The sequence below is a fragment of the Felis catus genome, chromosome F2 (genome assembly GCF_018350175.1).
Source record: "Felis catus isolate Fca126 chromosome F2, F.catus_Fca126_mat1.0, whole genome shotgun sequence".
NCBI classification, from domain to species: domain Eukaryota; kingdom Metazoa; phylum Chordata; class Mammalia; order Carnivora; family Felidae; genus Felis; species Felis catus.
Genome location: NC_058385.1, coordinates 12,151,100 through 12,170,754, shown reverse-complemented (window position 1 = coordinate 12,170,754; position 19,655 = coordinate 12,151,100). Strand labels below are relative to the sequence as shown.

The following is a 19,655-nucleotide window of genomic DNA, read 5'->3' as shown; positions in this document are numbered from 1 at the left end:
TTACACGAGTAGGTAATAAGTAACCTCGCTGAACAATTCTCGACAGCCCGTCACCAGGGCAGACACACAAACAAGAACACGTCGACAACGAAGACTCGGAATGTCCAAGGAAAGGAGGCGGAAGGCTCCCCTGACCAGGGGGCGAGAAAAAAACCCGACACAATTTACATTTTTACATGGCTAAGTAGGAATGCTTTGCCACTTCTTGGGTTCGTCTTCAACGACGTGACTAAAGCACAAAGTAGACGTGGTAAGTACCTGTTCTTCTGTTTTCAGATCGCCAAATTCTTGCATGAAGGTGGTTTCTGAAGGGAAACGACTCGGTTCCAAGAAATGAAGCAGGCTGAAGAGTTCCTCCACCGTGTTCTGTAGGGGGGTCCCCGTCAGCAGCACTTTGTGCTCCTGCGGGAACACAAGGAAAGCAACGGACTGAATCGCGACAGAAGCGACGTCCTAAACCCAAAGCCTCTTTTTCCAGACATCCATTTGCCTACTTCTCATTCGTGCAGCTCGGCATCCACCACACGCGACGTGGAGGCGGTGGGCGCGAAGGCGGAGATACGAGGAACGCTTGGACCCTGCTTCAGACACGTTGGCGGGGGCCCTCTGGAGCGCTGCAGACCCCATAAACAGGTCTTGCCCTTTCATTTCTTCCAGGGGTTACCAGGTCGGCATTTTAGTGCCATGGCGGTGCAAGTGGCCCGAGTCGCGATGCTTTTTCCCCTCCCCAAGTTTTTTTCCTAAAATCCCTGGACTCAGAGAGAGCTCACACGCTTCTTTCTGTTCTCTACATCAACAGCATTCTCATCTCCCCATCTGCTTCCTGCATGACTCACTTTAGAGACAAAAGAAGTTCTTCTACAGGCAACGGCATCTGAAAAACCATTTTGTTCTGCAAAAATTTCAAACTAGCAAAGAGGTCAGCTTGGTTTTAAATACCACAATCACTTTTTTTTTTTTTTTTTAACAGATGCTATTTCTAACTTTGTTTCTTTGAACCAAGTTAGGTATTTCTTTAAGATAATTCTTCCTGTTTACGAGCTCTTTCTCCAGCTTTCCTCATGCATCTGTTCTCTTGTCTTTGTGTTTTATACCCAACACAGAGGAGCTGTTTCGCAGTGACCGGTTTTAACGGTAGTGAGTTCATTAATCTTGAGGGCCTCATTGGTCAATATTTTGTTTGGCCATTTCACGCACAGTACAGTGAATAAAACTAGTTCAGAAAGTGACCCTACCTTCTGGTAGATTCAAAAGCAATTGTTCCGACTTAACGTGAAATCTGACAAGAGTTGGCTGCAAGCAGAGAGTATATGCTCGGGAAACACTAGATAAATGATACAACTAGGGACACGATAATTTTCGTAATATGTACCACGCCTCATCTGCCAGTGAAGCTCTTTGAAAGTGAGGTGAAGCAGTGCAGTTTGCTTTCATTCCTCCTCTTCTTCCTTTTGGATAAAGAGGTCTCTCAGGAAGATACACAGACCACCATCCTCTTCGGACTCATTAAATTCATAGAGTAAGGAGTCTGCAAGTCAACTCAAGGGTTTCTACCGTAAAACCATCCTGGTGGGTAACATGGGCCACAGTCCCTGACATACTCAAGTTCTGAATTACTCAAGAATTTTTTACACTGTCACAGATTTGGGAAGGAGCTACTGCACTGGAACAGCTGTATCGATACTGAAGATCGTCTCCCAGTTTTCTCGTATCCCTTATGACCGAGCTCAATCCTTAACCTCTAACCGAACGCTTCAGAAAAAGCCTTTTAAGTTATTGATTTCAAAGTAATATTTGAAAAAAAAGGAAAGGGGCTCCTTTTTCATGCTGTTTTCCCTCCAGGGCTGTTTAAAGCCAGTTATACCAAATGATTACACACATGACGTTTTTATAAGGTTACATATGAGTAGTGGAACAAAACCAGGTTTTCATTTGAAAGTGACTGTGAAATAACACCTGATGAATACACACAGTATCATAAAACATCATGTAAGAGACTGGGGCTACCAAGCTTATCACCTCCAAGCTCAACTACGCCAGGGGATACGCTTTTGGCTCGAAAACGTTACCGTCCCTCCCTGTTAGCTCTGATGGAGTGATACACATTTCATTTCATTGCAGCAAACTCTTTAATTTGCGTAAGGCCTCCTGACAATGAAAGAGGAGATGATGGAATCAATGAAGGACCACGGCCACCTCCAGAGAATCCCCTCCTTGTCAATGATGCACAAGGGGATGCCGTGCTCCCCAGGGCTTCTATGGAGGATGGGTGGACCATAGACGTCCCTCTACAAATCCTCTCCGGAAGCATTTCCCTGGGGAGGGGAGAGCTGAAGACACTCGCTGGTCTCCTGCTTCTGAGCAGGCACTTGGAACACGATCGTCATCAAGTGCCCCTTCATCCTAACTGAGTCTAGGGCAGGAAACAGCGCTGGCCTCTGACCTGCTCCGTAGCTGGATATACTTACTGGTCCTTATTTTCACTGTGACTTATTCTAGGAAAGAAGAATGAAAAGCAGCCAGTGTAGAAGTTCTCACGATATTTACTGTAAGGATTTCAAGGCCAAGCACTGAGCTGTCCAGAACGAGACAAATACAATTACACTCCAATTCTGAACAGTGCTGCTCTGTTCCATCTGGAAAACGTCTCTTCTGAGATAAAGATTCTTGGCCATCAGAAAAACAACTATTTGGTTCATTTGCTTATCAGAGATTTCCAGTGGTTCATTTGCAATCAGAGCCATGAATGAGTTACAGGTATGCAAGTCCTTGGGGCAGCCAGCAGGGTTGTGAGTCAGTGTCCCAGGGCTGGTCACCTATGGCAGTGGGCAGTGTTCTCAGCTTACCCCACTGTGACATACTACAATGACACGCAGAGAACATTACCACTTTCTGGACGTGCCATTACGTGAAAACGGTTAGGAAACACTGCAATTTGTAACCGAAAAGTTATCTGTATAACAGATTCTAATCCATTAATGAAGTGTTGCTGTAAACAATGGAAAATCCTTTCAAGTCTCCCAATGACAATTAGGTTGTTTGCTGAGAGAGTTGAATCTGTACGTATCATTGGAGGACTGCTTTGCAGTTAAGCATCAACTGCCTGGAAGCACATAAACTAGTAATAGGAAACAACTTAGATAAACTCAGGTGACGATTTAAGCCTTCAGAAAAGGGTACTGTGTCTTCCACGTGAACCCCTGTGAAGATGGGTCCCTACTCAGAAGATACAGGTCAGTATTTCGGGAACATTCGCGTTTCCCTGCCGATACAGGTTGATTTCAGTGTAAGGCTAACGTATCGCCTGAGAGAACGAACACAGTAGCAGAGTTTCTCTTTTCCACTTGCTTACCTATGTCTTCAAGACCATGCGCTGTTTCTAAAGTATTCTAATTTCTTTTGCGGATTGGCCATCAAATATAAACTGATTTGAAAAAGCCTTAGGATGGGAAATCCCATCCTTACTAGCATAATTCAGGCAGACTTTTTCCTTTAAACACAACTAGACTTTGTTTGTTTTTGATTAAAAGAAGAGCTGGCTAATGAATAAGAGAATCGCTTCAAAGAACCAGCTGCAACAGAAAGCTTTTAAGTGTTCTTTTCGGTAGTACGAGTCTTCAGGAAAAAAAATTTATAGCCGCGAACACATAGAATGTTCCTTCCCCTCTCAAACTCTCAATTAACAAGAGATCAAATTAATCTGCAGAAGGCAACATCAAAGAGATTTTTAAAATTTTTTGCACTTTTTAAAAACTTCGCAAAAACATTCAAGACATACTGAATGACAATAACATTGCTTCTAAAACGTACATTAAAAATGAAAACAAGTGATCAAAACCCACCTTGCAAACTACAGATAGCAAAGAAGTCTGAGGATGACTGAAGTCACGTAATAATTTCTGCTAGGAAACCATACACACAGAAGTATGGAACAGAAACTCAGTTAAATCCTACCACCTCTACAACACGTTATCCCACAACACTCCTACTGAAAAAAACCTATAAGAAAAACCTGACCACCTCTTCGGAAGTGGGGAGAGGAAGGGGCAAGCATGGTCTAAAACTCCAGATCAAATTCAAGGTCTCATAACGCCCCAAACTTCCAAGGGTCTGTGCGAACTTGACCAATCCCAGGTATTAACCCATCTTACTAAGAACTTCCATTTACAAGCGCTACTGGATCCAATGTGCCAAAACCATGAGCCCTGGAATATAACTTCATTACCATTACTGGACCAAAGCCTGGCCCAACAGCATATGAAATGGCAGTATTTATAAGCAAAAGGGAAAAGTAAATACTTGAAATTCATCTCAGTGAAACTATCCCGACTACAGCCTGCTGTAACACAATTGCACAAAGATACCGGCCAGTCATATAAGAATCAAGGACAGCGGCAGCTTTTGAGTAACTAAAAGCTCAGGAGGATATACCACCATATTTGACAGGCTTTGCAAACCCTACACAGGTAGCAGTCAAATTCAAAACAGTGGGAACACCGAGTCAGTAACGATTCTGTTCAGGTTCAATGGAATCATCACTATGATCACTGACCAAGTCCATCATCTTGAGCCCCTCCAGAAGCTTGCAGTTCCTATTCTTCAGCCTGTGGGCTTCATCAATGACGACACAGCGCCATGGAATATTCCGCAGCTCAGGACAATCCGTCAAAATCATCTCAAATGTAGTGATGATGGCATGAAACTTATAGGACCCCTTTATCACTCGACCCTATAAGAACAGTTCTAAATTACTATTTAGCATTAGAGATCACATTAACTTTGATTAATAAAAAGCATGAAACATATGTATTTCTCTTTTGGGGACATCTTTATTTTGGGTAACACATGCATTTTGTTTTCAAGGTGTTTTGCAGGGGGGCTTTAAAACCCTTTTTTTAAATTTATTTTTTTTAATGTTTTTTTGTTTTGTTTTGTTTTCAGAGAGAGAGAGAGAGAGAGAGAGAGAGAGAGAGAAAGAGAGAGAATGCACAAACAAGTGGGGGAGGGGCAGAGACAGAGGAGAACAGAGGGTCCAAAGCGGGCTCTGCATTGACAGCAGTGAGCCCGATGTAGGACTCGAACTCAAGGACCGTGAGATCACGGATCCGGCCGAAGTCGGATGCTCAACCAACTGAGCCACCTATGCGCCCCTAAAAACCTTTCTTTTTAAAGGAAGTCTGCAAATCATTAGTAAAATTTCTGATTCAATTTCTCTCCAGATCACATGTAGTAAAGCGCCACTAAGTATGTTCATTCTAGTTACAGCCTACAGACTCCAGAAAGGTAAGAAGGCAAAAGGATGATGTACTAAGGCAACTTTTTAAAACCTTTTTTACTTTTGAAAACTTTTTACTTCTATTTTGCTTGGGTAACTTATTTTTTACTTTTTTTCTTGAGAGGGAGGAGTAAGTGGGGGAGAGGCAGAGGGAGAGAGGGCGGGGGGGGGGGGGGGAGAGAGAGAGAGAGAGAGAGAGAGAGAGAGAGAGAATCAATCTTAAGAAGGCTCCACACCCAGTGCAGGGGCTCAACCTCACGACCGTGAGATCATGACCTGAGCTGAAATCGAGAGTCAGATGCTTAACCGACTGAGCCACCCAGGTGCTCCTATGTTTTACTTTTGAAGGGCTAAAATGAAAAACCATTCACTTAGGATAGAACTTACAACAAATTCTCAAATCTAAAGATAAGTACCAAAATAGATTTCAATATTTTTCTCCTTGAAGTATTTAATTATAGGTCAGATTTTACACATAAAGCAAACATATAAAACAAAACTCTGTCCTATCTCCAGCTATAGGACTACCATTTACCACCTGTAGCTTAAAACTACTTTAGCACACACTATTCTTCCTTCTTTGTCATTTATAATGCTTTGCCGTCAATATCATACAATAACTGTATACAGGTAACAAAGAACAAGTAAGAAATCATACCAAGTGCTACCTAGAGCCAAAGGAGACGTTCCTCCCTTTGGGCGTATTTCACTCAACATTATATGCTCGGATGTGCCACTCAACATTGCATGCCTAATCATTTTTACTTCTAGTAATAGTTTCATAAAATATTCTTTCTACTTACATTGAATAACACCATTTTTTGTTTAGCTTTTTCTTAGGCTTGCAAAATAAAACCAGTTAGTGCATCAAAACATTAAATGATTTTCCGTAGTTCACCCAAAGTAAAAATATTTCATTCGTTCTTATCTAATAATCAGGATGACCAAAGGTATAAAAAGTAGCTATATTTGCAAGATGAGAAAGTATAACACAATAAACTGGATAAGAAATCTAAAGCAAATTTCTCCATTTTGTAAAATCTAGGCCTTTCCCCAAAATGTCTGAGACCATTTTAACATCCAAAACCTTAAAACACACACAAGAAGCATCAAGAATCCACTTGTGACGTTTTACCTGGGGATCTTTGAAGTACATTTCATACAACTGAATGGTCCGACGACTAGCTTGACTCCCATGATACACAACCACGTTCAACTCTGTCCAGGTACGGAATTCCCTTTCCCAGTTGGGGATTGTGGACAATGGGGCAATTACTAAAAAAGGGCCATGGATTCCTTTCAAATATATCTCATAGAGAAATGTAATGGACTGGATAGTTTTTCCCAAACCCATTTCATCTGCTAAAATGCAGTTTCGCCTTTGGGAAGGAAACAAAATGAGAAAAGTTTAGTAAGTATGGATATTAGAGACTGCTGTCTTTTTACAAAACATATGCTATTATATTCACAAGTGCCTACCTCAGATGTTCTCTCAGATTCAACAGAACACATTTTCAAACAAAATCCTCTAAGACATCATTATTTCTACATACTTCTATCAATGTCGGTGTTAATGTTTGTTGGATAAATATTAAGCATGCTTCCAATCCTTGCTGTTTTTCATAATTCTTATTAGAGATTAAAGTGTTACACTATTATTTGATTAATATTAATATTTTTTTTTTTAATTTTTAAGTTTATTTATTTATTTAGAGACAGAGACAGTGCGAGTGGGGGAGGGGCAGAGAGAGACAGAGAGGGAGACAGAGAATCCCAAGCAGGTTCCACACTGTCAGTGCAGAGGCTGATGCGGGGCTCGAACTCATGAAACCGTGAGATCATGACCTGAGCCCCAACCAAGAGTCAGACGCTCAACCGACATCCACCCAGGCACCCCTGATTAACATTTTCAATGACTACAAAGGAAAACAGTTCTTAGGCCTTCTTCAAAGTGAAGAAAAACACGGTTTACGTACATGTTGTACCAATTGAAAAGTAGCCAGTTTACTCCCTCCAACTGGTATTCCCTGAGTTTGTTATTGTTTTTGTACTCCCTGGAACTCTCCGATTTCTTCCAGTCATCAGCAGGAGGTCGCTCCTGTTTCAAATATAGTAGATCCCATTAGTGGTTTCTCCAAGACCACACTGCTATGCTATTTCCAAATTAAACCCTTCACCATTAGCCAATTCTTACCACACGCTCTGTTTCTGGCTCCCTGGACATTAGTTTCTCAAACTCTTCGATCTTTGCTTGATCTATGTCCTGCCTTAGTTCCCACGTGCTGTCTTCGTAAGGCAGGGAACACCACTTCACCAGGTAGTGAGTCACAGGCTGGGCAAAGTTTAAATAAATCAGAAATGGATTCATCTGATCAATGCGCGCGTGTGCGCGCGCGCACACACACACACATGCACACTCACACGAAAAACATGTGTTCTACATTATTTAATGATGGATGCTACCCCAGCGACAGAAAGAATGAGTTGGTGGTAGTTTTAAAACTACACCCATTGCACCGTGGTTCCTAGTTAACGGTGTCAAGTCTAAATTGGAAAAAGTATTACTGGGTATTATCAGAGTAAGTTAAATTTTATCTAATGCACTGGCATGTTCAAAAGTCAAGATATATAAAGAAATAGCTAGTACATAACACAGCTGAATTTAAGCCTTACTCTTATCTGTGCAAATCATTTATCGGGTGTCTGATTCAGACTTCTACAGTAAATCATCATAGCCAGTATTTACGTGTTTACATAATTGGCTAGTTTCTTAAAGAATGAGAAACAAGCTTGAATTTATTAGTATCTCTGCCTTTTTCCTAAAGAGAGAGGTATTGTTTGTACCTGATCACTTTAAAATAAAGTGAGGTCTAGTAGGCTGGAGAACAAAATATTTTGGGTAATGCAGATCAACAAAATTTCCTTTGTCTTTCCTCTAGAAAATACTTGGGTTTGTGGACCTTCACTTCAAGGCTAAGGTACACTGACCTGGTTGTGATGTTAAAAACACTCACTGTGCTATGTAAATATGCAATAATTTTCTCCTAAGTAAAGCAAAGTAAAACTAGAAAAGCAAACATCCCCTTACAGATACTGTCTTTGAAACATCATGGACTTCATGATACAGAGTTTGGAAAAATCTGGGAGTTCACTGCAGACTCTCACTAGATAAGCAAGATCTAAACACTTTATTTTTTTTTTTTTTATGTTTATTTGAGAGAGAGAGAGAGAGAGAGAGAGAGAGAGAGAGAGAGAGAATCCCAAGCAGGTTCCGCACTGTCAGCACAGAGCCCAATGCAGAGCTTGAACCCACAAACTGTGAGATCATGGCCTGAGCCAAAACCAAGGGTTGGATGCTTAATCGACTGAGTCGCCCAGGCATCCCAAGATCTAAACATTTTATATAAAGCTTAATCTACACAAAGAAGCCAGGAATGACAGAGCTCATGGTGGGTGGGTATATCGTCACCAAGACAGCATGCTTGGGAAGGCACTAGACTTGTCTCCACTCTTATTGCCCTAATCAACTGTCCTTTACAACCTCACAGAGTTTTGCAAAGCAACATGAGAATGCCAAGATCTCATAAAGAGGATTACTTTACATTATTCTCTGTGCACGACATTAAATGAGGTTCATCAACGCACAGTAAGGACGTACAATGTTAAATAACACTAAATTCCATTCTGCTAAGAGCACTCTTAATTATGTATAGGAAATTTGTGCTTCATGACAGGTTTAGACCAAAGTGTACTAAATTCTTCTTTATTGATCATATTCTGAAATTCTGCAAAATGCCAATGTATTTGTTTCATATTGAAAATTGATTTCTTTTAAAAAGCTCTCACACTAAACAAAGAACACACTTAGCCCCATTATTAAGTCATAAAACTAATAGTCAATAAGTTTCAGTTAAATTTAGACCAACTGTGTCATGATCCAAGGCTCTGACCAGGACCAGATCTAGGATCCCATAATCATTCTCCACAAACACACATAAGCTGTCTGAGTCACTGCCCCCTAATACAAGTGATCTCTGTCACCTCTCCCCGTTCATCTGTGCTTCGTGCAAAGTCCATTATCCGGTCAACCTCCACATAATCTGGATTAAAAAGCTCATCTTCAATCTGCGCCAAAGGAAAGAAAATTAAAAAGTTAAAATGTTTATTTAATTTCTGAGAGTAAACACTATTTCACTTTTCACCAGGCAATAATATTTTGGGTCACAGTAAAATAAAATTTATATTTGGCAAATTCTATTATATTAATTGAAATGCTACAATTTAGCAAAATCATTCCCCATGAGGAAATCAGACTTCTCAGACTTTGTTAACTGGGTCTTTTAATTACTGTGTGAAACCTTTTTACTGTGAGAGAATGTTTAAGAATATTTTAAATGAAGTGTGAAATTACAATTCACTAATGAGCAATCCAAAAGGCTTATGGCATGCAATGCATTTAGCATTCTTGAAACTACAGCTTGCAATAAAGAAGCCAGGCTATGCACAGTAAGTGCTCTCGGAGTCTTGTAACTACCGGAGTTGTCTGATGCCTTATAGCATCGTTTACAGAATGCTATTCAAAGGCTAAAAACACTGAAACCAGTGAATTTCATATTTTAGTGTGAACAGTACGGGATGTTTGGTCGCCTTCGCCAATCAACATTAGTACCTCCTTTGAATACAGTTTTGTCATTAATCTAAGTGTTCTAATGATTTATTTGTACTGAATATAGAGCATCTGGCTAAAAATATTAAGGATAAAGAAATGAGGCTTAAATAATTGAGTTATTTAGCCAACGTATTAACAATCTTCACAAAAGTAAAGTAGTACTACTTGCTTGCAAAGTTATCTCATAGAAAAGAATAGAATGTGGCTCAAAGGGAAATTACAGACTAAATCATACTTTAGAGAAGCCATAGACAGATAAGTTAGAAAACAAAAGACACATTATTATGTGTTCCTAGAGATCAACTTATCGGTAACAAAACTGCATTAAAAGCCTTTTGCAGAGACATATTAGAAGTCACTTAGACACTGCTCATATGCCCTAAACTGCAGGTCGGAAAGATAAGCTGTTTGGTCACAGTCAGCTCAAGGATGACAAACATTCCCTGGGCTGCTGTGCCCATTTACAATGTCTGGTCCGGGGCCTTTGAACTCTGAATTACGAAAAAAAAAAAAAAAATCAGAAATACAAAAGTGTGTTTCAGATGCCTCGGGCCCTTACACGGAGTTGATTAGTAAGGCAAAAAATCCACTGAAATGTTCAGTGTATTTAAAATGTTAACGTATGAATGCACTGGCTCTGTTCGAAGCTTCTAGATTCAGGTATGCAATACGTACGCCTTAGTCACACTAACATCAACACTAAAGCTCCCCATAAACTAGGTTCTGATGCTAAAAGCTCCTTTTAAGACATCTTGTCCTTAAACAGAAGCGTTCACTGATGAGTTAAAATCCTTAACCTTACTCCTAAACACTTCCACCTTGCCAGCAACTCATCCGCGCCATCATGCGTGGGACGCAGTTTCCAGTTTGAATAAAGATTTTAGTGGCGGCGGCTTATGAGGAAGCCTAAGGTGAAACAAAGAATGCAAAAGCAGTCGTAATTAAAAATGCCAAAGCAGCAGAGCCGTGGAACACCTGAAACCGGGACTGTCTACGGGAAAGGGCGCCCGTGTGTGCATGTGTGTGTGCATGTGCGTGTAAAAGAGGAAGAGAGAAAGGGACTTGCTATTCTTTTGTGCTGGCCCTCAGACCACCTTTTCAGGCTGGAATTAGTGCTATTTCCACTCAGGACAAAACTTAAGATTCCTAGTTGCTGAGTTACCAAGCAAGATAATATATTTCGACTGTGGTACAGGTTACTCACACAGACAGATCCAAATAGATAAGGCTACACAGCTAGAGCCGGGCACAGATCCCCGAAGTGCCTCTGACACCAGCAAATGTATTTCAAATACATTTAGTAAACAGAACCAGGACTGAAGGATGGGGGGAAGCTACCATCGCATGTTTTCCTTCTCCCTACACTGATCCATAGAAAAGGTCAGCAGAACATATGGCGTCTCTTTCTAAAAGGAAGCTAATGATTTCAACTTGCCTAATGTCACCAACATTTGACTTCAGTTGCATGAAGAAGGGCACAAAAAATAGAATTTTGTGGTATTTTCTTAGAAACTGCCCTTCCCCGCCTCCCCCCCCAAAAATCACTTAAGTATTCTCCAAGAGGTGAAGACTGAGTCACATCTGAGTAACTCCATTCCCCTCAGTGTTAATTACTGTGCTTCGAGGAAGCTGCATACTCAGATCAGTAAAGGTGGGGATGCAGACACGTGCCCAATAAAAACCACCACCACCCAAAGGCCCATCCAACACAAACTTTACGGGCTGCCTGTCGGGAAGCGTGGAAATCAGATTCCAGGAGAACACAGACTTGTGACCTGAGATTATGAGGATTTTATGACCCAAAAGTACTGAATATTCTTCCATCCCTACCCCCAATGGTCGTCCAAAAGGCGGGGGGGGGGGGGGGGGGGGGGTCCTGAAGGTTGTGAAGGTTGTTAAACAGGTATTATTTTGCATCAAATGTCACACATCTTTGCAGTTTATACGCTGTTAAGTTCTTTAAGGAGAGGAAAATTAATCAATCAGCAAGTTTAATCTTTCAATGTGAAGGTTACTCTTAAGTGAAACCAAATTGGTGAGCAAAAGTCCAGAGACGCCAGTAAGCAGTCTGCAAAAGCATTTCTTTTAACGTAACTGAACTCTTTGGAGGGGACTTGGCACTACCTTTAAAAAAAAAAAAAAGCAGATTTCCTTCCCTGTGCTAGGTATGGTTACCTTTTCATCATCGATAACCTAGGGTCAGGGGAGACAGGCAGAAGACATCACACCAACTTCTATACCCTAGCACATCACTTGTAAACTCTGTAATCAGGCATTGACTTGAACAGAAGAAATCTGCCACATACTTTCCCTTACAGAAGTAACTTGCATTCTAAAAAATGTTACTTTATACTTACTGCAGAGTCTTTAACTCACCAAACCTTAACAGAACTTTTATCCGCTTACTTTTTTCACTGTCTGCTAACTGTATTTTCATTACAAGATTTTAATGATACCATCATATTTCCACATAATATCACAAGGACCAGTATCTTCTAGACTAAGCAACAGGAAGAATGAGAAATTTCCTGTTTACAAATTTTTTTTTAGCAATAACCAGCTACCAATATGCAAGTAACAGCACAAATGAGGCAAACTAGTTTTTCTTAGTAATTTACTGAACTAAAATTCAAAATTCAGAACACTTTAATAAGGTTGCTACTTAAGAAAATTAACTGGGTATTTCATACCTCTGAAAGGAATTTGTTCTGGCCCTGCTTTGCCTTAAATCGTTTGATCTTTTGCTGAATTCTCTTATCTTTCTCCAGATCTTCTACAGATGCCCATTGACAATGAAGATAAGAGCTAAAAGAATAAAATAATATACTTGAAACATGTAGAAAATAATCTTTTGTTATTCCAAAAATCAACTAAATAATTAACGAGATAAACTGTTTACTTAAAGAGGCTACTGATCAACATTCAATATAATTACTCATGTTTGAGAATAAGAAAAAAAAAAATCAGTAACGGTGCCTAAAATTTGTCTGCAGTCCTGAGCCTCCAGCTCTCTTATTTATCTCCCATGGAAAAAAAAAAAAAAAAAGGACCTGGTAACAAGCTGTTTTCATAAGTGAATGGAGTACACTTCAATACAAAACAATTAGCACTACAGGGTGGCCTTAATTATGAATTTACATTTTGAGCCTTTTATCATTAATTGACAAAGAAAAGGTTTTCATCAAGTTAAGAGAATTCGAATTTAAAACAGCAAAGGTAAACCGAACTTGGTCCTTCTAGAGCAATTGGACAGAAAAGAACCATCACCTGCGTTCTGAACACACAGGGCCGTCAGCCAGCCCCAGATCAGTTCGCGCCCTCCCAGCCGCCCTCTGCGTTCTTCCAGGAGCTCTGCTGTGATGCCCCTTTGGCTCCCGTGAAGTTTTCACTCTCTACTATCTCCCCGGTTCCTCGCACTGAGCGACCCCCTCCTCTCCAGGCTCACCATGGCCTGCTTGCAGCACAGGTGTTTTCTCTAATCTCAACGGGAACGCTCTCACCCTCCCTCTTAAGACTCACAGGTATAAAGTTAATATTTTATGGTACCTTTGACATTCGTTTGTTTGTTATTTCAATATTCTTTTGTACCATCGCTCTCTCCCTGCCCCAGATAGCCCCGACTGCCTCTTATTTCTCTTCCTGGTGATGACATGGAAAAGAAATGAGGTGCGTGAATATATACCTATTTCAAAATCAAGGTGCTACTACTCTTAGAAATTACAGCCATTATAAAATCTGTCAAAAATGATTAAGGATACGGAAAAGGCTTGTGACATTAAGTATCGTATCGTTTATATTTATGTAAAGTCTAATATGCATTTTCAAAGGTAGGACTGATTTAGCCCTGCAATTGACTGAGGGAGATGAGGACTTTACATATGCCTTGATACACTACGAATTGGTATAAACCCTGTACACACATGGACACAGAGAAAACAGGCTAGATGAAAATGCCTCAAAATGTTAATAATGATCATTTCTGGGTGGCAAGACCGCAAGTATTTTATTTTCCACTTTCAAGTACATTCCCAATTTCCAATAAATAATATGCAATACTGTTACAATCAGAAAAAAATGCTATACAAATAATCTAGTCTCGTCGAACTATTGGATAGAAAAAGGCACGTGCATAGGCTGAGGCGCACGTGCCTTTAAAGCACCACCAGTGTGGCCGTGAGGTGGGTGCAGGCATTCCAGTCTTCCCCTCCCTCTTGTAACCTGGGCTGAAGTTTTTGGACAGGGACTCTGCCTTACTAAATGGAGAAAAGCCACAGGCTTTTCCACTAAGATCAGAAAGGGGATGCCCACTACCTCCACTCCTATTCAATACTGTATTCAAGGCAGTAGCCAATAAATGGAAGGTAAGAAGTAAAACTATCTCTATTTGCAGATGATATGACTGCATAACAGGAAAACCCTAGAGAGTCAATTAGAAAATTAATTCAAATAAGAAAATGAAATAAGTTAGCAAGGTAGCAGGATATAAAATTAACATACCGATGTCAACAGCTTCCATTTACATAAACCATAACCAGTTAGAAGATATTAACAGTAGAGAAAACTTCTTTTACACTATCAACAAAGATTAAATTCTTAGCAATACATTTAATAAAAAATACGTGAAAATTATATGGAAGTATTTAAAACCTTTTTAAAAAACACAGAAATAGAGTTAACATACTTGTTTTTATGTATGTATGTATGTATGTATGTATGTATGTATTTATGTATGTGAGTGAGAGTGAGAGAGAGTGAGAGAGAGACAGAGAGTGAAAGAGAGAGAGAGAGCACGTGCAAGTGCACAGGGGAGGGGCAGAGAGAGAGGGAGACAGAGGATCCAAAGCGGGCTCTGCGCTGACAGCAGAAAGCCTGATGCAGGGCTTGAACTCACAAACCATGTGATGGCGACCTGAGTGGAAGTCGGATGCTTAACCTACTGAGCTACCCAGGTGCCCCTAGACATCCTAGTTTTTAGATAGTATGGTTCAACATCATATATCATGAATTTGTAAATGTAACACAATATAAATAAAAATATAAACAAGCATTTTAAGGTGCTAGGCAAGTCAATACTCAACTACATATAAAAATAAACATGCAAGAACATCCAAGAAAACACAAAAAGTAAAGTTTTAAGGGGAAACTAGAGATAGCAGATATTATATTACCTATGCCAGATATAAAGCCTCTGTAAGTAAAACAGTGTGCTACAGGTTTGTGAGTAGACAGACCAAAGGATTAAAACAGGGCACAGATAGAGTTCTAAATAAATGTGTACATTTAGTATGTGACAAGGGTTACATCTCAAATCACTAGGGCAAAGATGGACTTTTTAATAATGGTGCTAGAACAATAATATTTGGAAAAGAATAAAACTGGAACAACCAAGTATCGTTGTGCTTACACCATACACAAGAATAAACACCAAGTGGATTAAGCACCTCAACACAGAAAATGAAACCATGCAGGTACTGGAGGAAAACAGGGCAAATTCCTCTTTAATTTGGGGGTAGAGAAAAGCTTTCTAGCTATGGCTTTAAATAAATAAATAAATAAATAAATAAATAAATAAATAAATAAATAAATCGTATCCAATACAATGAAAGATTAATAAATCTAACTACATAAAAAATGTTTAAGTTTACAATGCAATAAAAATATAAAGTCAAAGGACAACTGAAACTGGGGAAACATAGCTGCAACATCTAACCCAGAGGACTAATATCCCACAGATAAAAAGGACTCTTCAAAATTGAAGGAAGCATAACAGAAAAATGGGCAAAGACACGAAGACACAACTGACAAAAGAAGACGTAAAAATGGCCATTAAACTTATGAAAAGATGCTCTACCTCATTCACAATTAAAAAAAAAAAAAACAACTAAAGCCAAATAGAATTTCTCACAAAAAGGGAACCCACCACACTACACTGGAAAGGTTGCGGGGAGAAAGGTGGTCTCGCACACTCTGGGTGGTAATGCAAAGGGGCACAACCCTTAGGGAAGGGAATTTAGCAATACTTAACAGAACTACATGTATGTTTGCCTTGGGATCTAGCAATCCCATTCCTAGGAATTCACCCTCAAATTATGCCTCCAACAGTTTGACAATATACAGACAAGAGAATATATACCATAGCACCGTCTGTAACTATAAAATATCAGAAGCCATTTACATGCCCACATACATAGGAAACTGGTTGGATAAGCTATGATACAGCCATACGCTGGAGTACTACACAGCAGTAACAAAGAATGAGGAAGAACCCATGGATTGATGTTGAGTAACTTCCAAAATACAGTATTATTAAACACCAAAGTGCTATTTTTGTGCTTAGGAAAACAAACAGCTGCTACTTCTGTGTGGAAGAAAGGGGAAAGTTACATATATTTTATACATATAAAATACTTTATGTATATATATTTATACACACACACACCCCTCTACATGTTTCTGCCAAATATTACAGAAAGGATAAATCTGGGATTAACGAGAAGGTAAGTAGGAATGGGGTGGAAGGGAAGGGAGAAGGATGCATCTTTGAGTATCCTCTTGAACAAGTTCTGACTTTTGAACCATGTGAATATTTCATGAACTTGAAAAAAAGAAAATAAATAAGATCAACAAGAATGGTGAGGAGCTAAAATGGAATACAAATATAGACAGAAACTAAAGACCAACTGAGTATCAAATAAATAACATAACCACGCTGAAAGGGGGCAGGAGGAAGAAAAGAACTAAGCCAAGGAAATTCTGAACCAAGTATTTACTTAGCTTCCACACCCTTTGGCTAACTACAACAAATTCTAAACAAATACTAAATGAACTTTACAGTTGGTACGCTTCTTTTTCCCAAAAATGTGGTCTAGTAATTTGGAAAACATTTCCTGTATATTATAGGACTGGCATATCAGCAAATATGTTAGGGATAATAAGAGCCGGGTTTCTCGTGGCTGAAGAAGGGAGTCATGAATATTGGAAGGGAAAAGGAGAGAATGAACCCCATGGTGCTGCTGGTATAAAACCACAACTATCGCTCTAAAGGCGCTGGTGTTCATTGTCTTTAGGTAAGTAGATAGGTAGGTACACAGAGGAATGTGTGTGTGTGTGTGTGTGTGTGTGTGTGTGTGTGTGTGTGCGCACGCGCGCGCGCGCATACATAACACGTGTGTTTATGTCATGCATACGCACACACGTGCGTGTACATGCATGTACGCATGCAGGTGGCCCGCAAAGCCTCATTCACTGAGAGGCCCCAGAAGCGGTGACTCCCAGCGGCAATGAGCACACCTAACACTCACATCTTGGTTTCTAAATGCCGTTCTCCAGGAGACACAACCAAGCCTCCTTGGAGAAACTTAAAAAGAGAAATTGTAAGAGGAGTCTGGAATATCCTCTGGTGCCAGAAAGTAAGGAAGTGCTCAAAGAAGGATGGGGACAAGGCAAAAGGAGACAGGCTCCAGCCTAGAGAGGCTCCTGTGGGCCAAATCTGGGATAATGTGAGCAAAGTAAATAATGATATGATAGTAAAGAATTATGGCCCATTGAATAAAATAAGACCCCACAAGTCTACACAGCTGTAAAGAAACAAATGAGTAAGAAGGTCAAAGCCCTCCTTACGGTGGAAACCCAACTAATAAATTTAGAATGGGTGATGGAATTAGTAAATCACCACTCAGCAACCATGATCATAGCTAATAGTCTCAAAATACCTTTCCAGAAGACGCTGGTCAATTACAAAAGGGAAAACAGGCATTCCCTGTTCTATTTTTGCACTTTTTCTGTAAATTTGAAATTATGACCAACTAAAAGGTTAACAGAAACGGTTAATTGTATGGAAATTTTAATTTCCCTTAGAACTCAATAATATCAGACAGAAAAGCTCTTTTTTAGAACTATGTTTGCCTCCTCTCACATGACCAACGAAGGATGACGGGTCTCCCCAGCCTGGCGGTGGTTCCTGGTCAAGAATGAATCAGGCACGTCAAGCCCCACTGCCACATGCTGATTTGGATGGAGGCCTATCCAGCGGTGCCATTTGGTGGGAATTGGTACTTAAATGTCTTTGCTCTACGTTTTATTTGATAAATCTACCGGGGAACTCTCTCTGGCTCATTTAGTTACTGCCTCCTTACCTATCCCGACACTCTCCTTATACGACTAGATGGAATCGCGTCATACGTATACTTTCCACCTGTGTACGTACGTTCACCGTGCTATGAGTATAAAATGATGCCAACAACCATCTGATACTGACCGAGCATTTTTGATCGCTGTACTCTGCAATTCGCTGACCTCTCACACTAACGATGGCAAGAGACTTCTTCATCTTTTTACCTGGTGAAAGGTGTTGCTCACAGAACTTCAGAACTACATTAGTTTATTAACACATTGCCAGTTGCAACAAGAGAGAATGACAGAAACCGTGAGGTCTGATGCTTTCATATTCTAAAAGGAGGGTTAAATTTTCTTAGGTTGCTTTGACAGCAACTCCCAAAGCCTCTTTTAAACTCTAAAACTTATCAGTATGATGCTTGAGTTCCTTGCCTTACAAATTTTTCATTTAATTTTTACGTCATCCATGAAGATGTCTGTCCTTGTTCTGCGATTGTTACTTGGGTTAGAAAAGGGCTGCAGGCTTCTTCAGCAGGATGACTCCTGATCCCGACAGTGCCACCGCCTCCTGAAAACGTGCCTGGCCCTACATCTACAATGCGGAACAACAACTCACTGGTGTTGTTCTTCAGTTAGGCGTTTTTAAACTTACGCAATCCAAATTCACTAAACAAAAACAGACAAACAAAATCACAGCTCGCTGCATTTCAAAAATGTGAGGGATGTCACGATTTTCTAGAGACTTTGCCTGATAGTAGAGATCTCATCTCAAGTGCCTGGCCATCTTGCGCACAGACAGAGGAGGGAGGGTGGCCTCGCAGAGTAAGATTCATTCTCAGAGGACAGGCAAATGTCACTTTGCTCACTTTTCTACTATCGTGTGAGGCTTTAGCCCTTCTAAAAAGGATTTCTTGGTTATACATGAAAGTTGGCCGACTTTTGTACCAATTACACGTTTCCCAGAAAAATTAAATTCCTAAAATTCTCAAAGACACAAAAGTTGGGAGGCAACAGCCTGCAAAGCACCTAAACAAGCCGCACCAAAACTTCCCAATTCCCAGTTATTTTTTAAATCCGTATTGAGGACTTTGAAAATATATCCCCCGATTAAAAACATATATATACACACGTATAGATATATATCACGGTTTACTTACAAGTTTTTGTATTTCACGTAGAATTCCTCAACTTCTATCTCCTCTCCAGAGTCCTTCTGCAACAAAAGAAAATTTCAGGCACGTGCTCCAAACCAGCTACCAGAATATTCCAAAAACGATGATTTACTCCCACGTGGACACAAACCAGGGGCGACGAAGGCAGCTGTGGATGTTCTCGAACGGATGAGCACGTCGCGAGCGGTAGGAGGCCGGTGAGATGAAGACTGACGCGCTTCGGCCCGTGCGTGCTACTCGATGTGCTACAGCTTCTGAGACATGAATCATTTTAACTCCTCCCTAACCACATGCAGCTTCATTCACAACAACCTGACCCCAAATCTGGCTCTGTGCCAAACCCACAGTGTTAAGTAGACGCCAAGTGTACCATTTTCTCAGGCAGCAGCCAATTAGCAACTGCTCTCCTGAATGCCATATGTAT

At 40.3% G+C, this 19,655-nt stretch overlaps 1 protein-coding gene across 4 annotated transcripts in view; it reads right to left on the bottom strand.

Annotated features, from left to right (window-relative positions):
• Positions 1-19,655, bottom strand: part of CHD7 (chromodomain helicase DNA binding protein 7) — a 189,623-nt gene that overhangs the window by 38,008 nt on the left and 131,960 nt on the right. For all 4 annotated transcript variants that reach the window (XM_045050025.1, XM_045050027.1, XM_045050026.1 and 1 more), the window contains 8 exons: positions 19,217-19,272; positions 12,635-12,749; positions 9,317-9,400; positions 7,470-7,607; positions 7,252-7,373; positions 6,411-6,654; positions 4,553-4,729; positions 259-402 (listed from right to left, as the gene is read on the bottom strand). In XM_045050025.1, the coding sequence (XP_044905960.1) occupies positions 259-402; positions 4,553-4,729; positions 6,411-6,654; positions 7,252-7,373; positions 7,470-7,607; positions 9,317-9,400; positions 12,635-12,749; positions 19,217-19,272 (1,080 nt within the window). The remainder of the gene's footprint in view (positions 1-258; positions 403-4,552; positions 4,730-6,410; positions 6,655-7,251; positions 7,374-7,469; positions 7,608-9,316; positions 9,401-12,634; positions 12,750-19,216; positions 19,273-19,655) is intronic.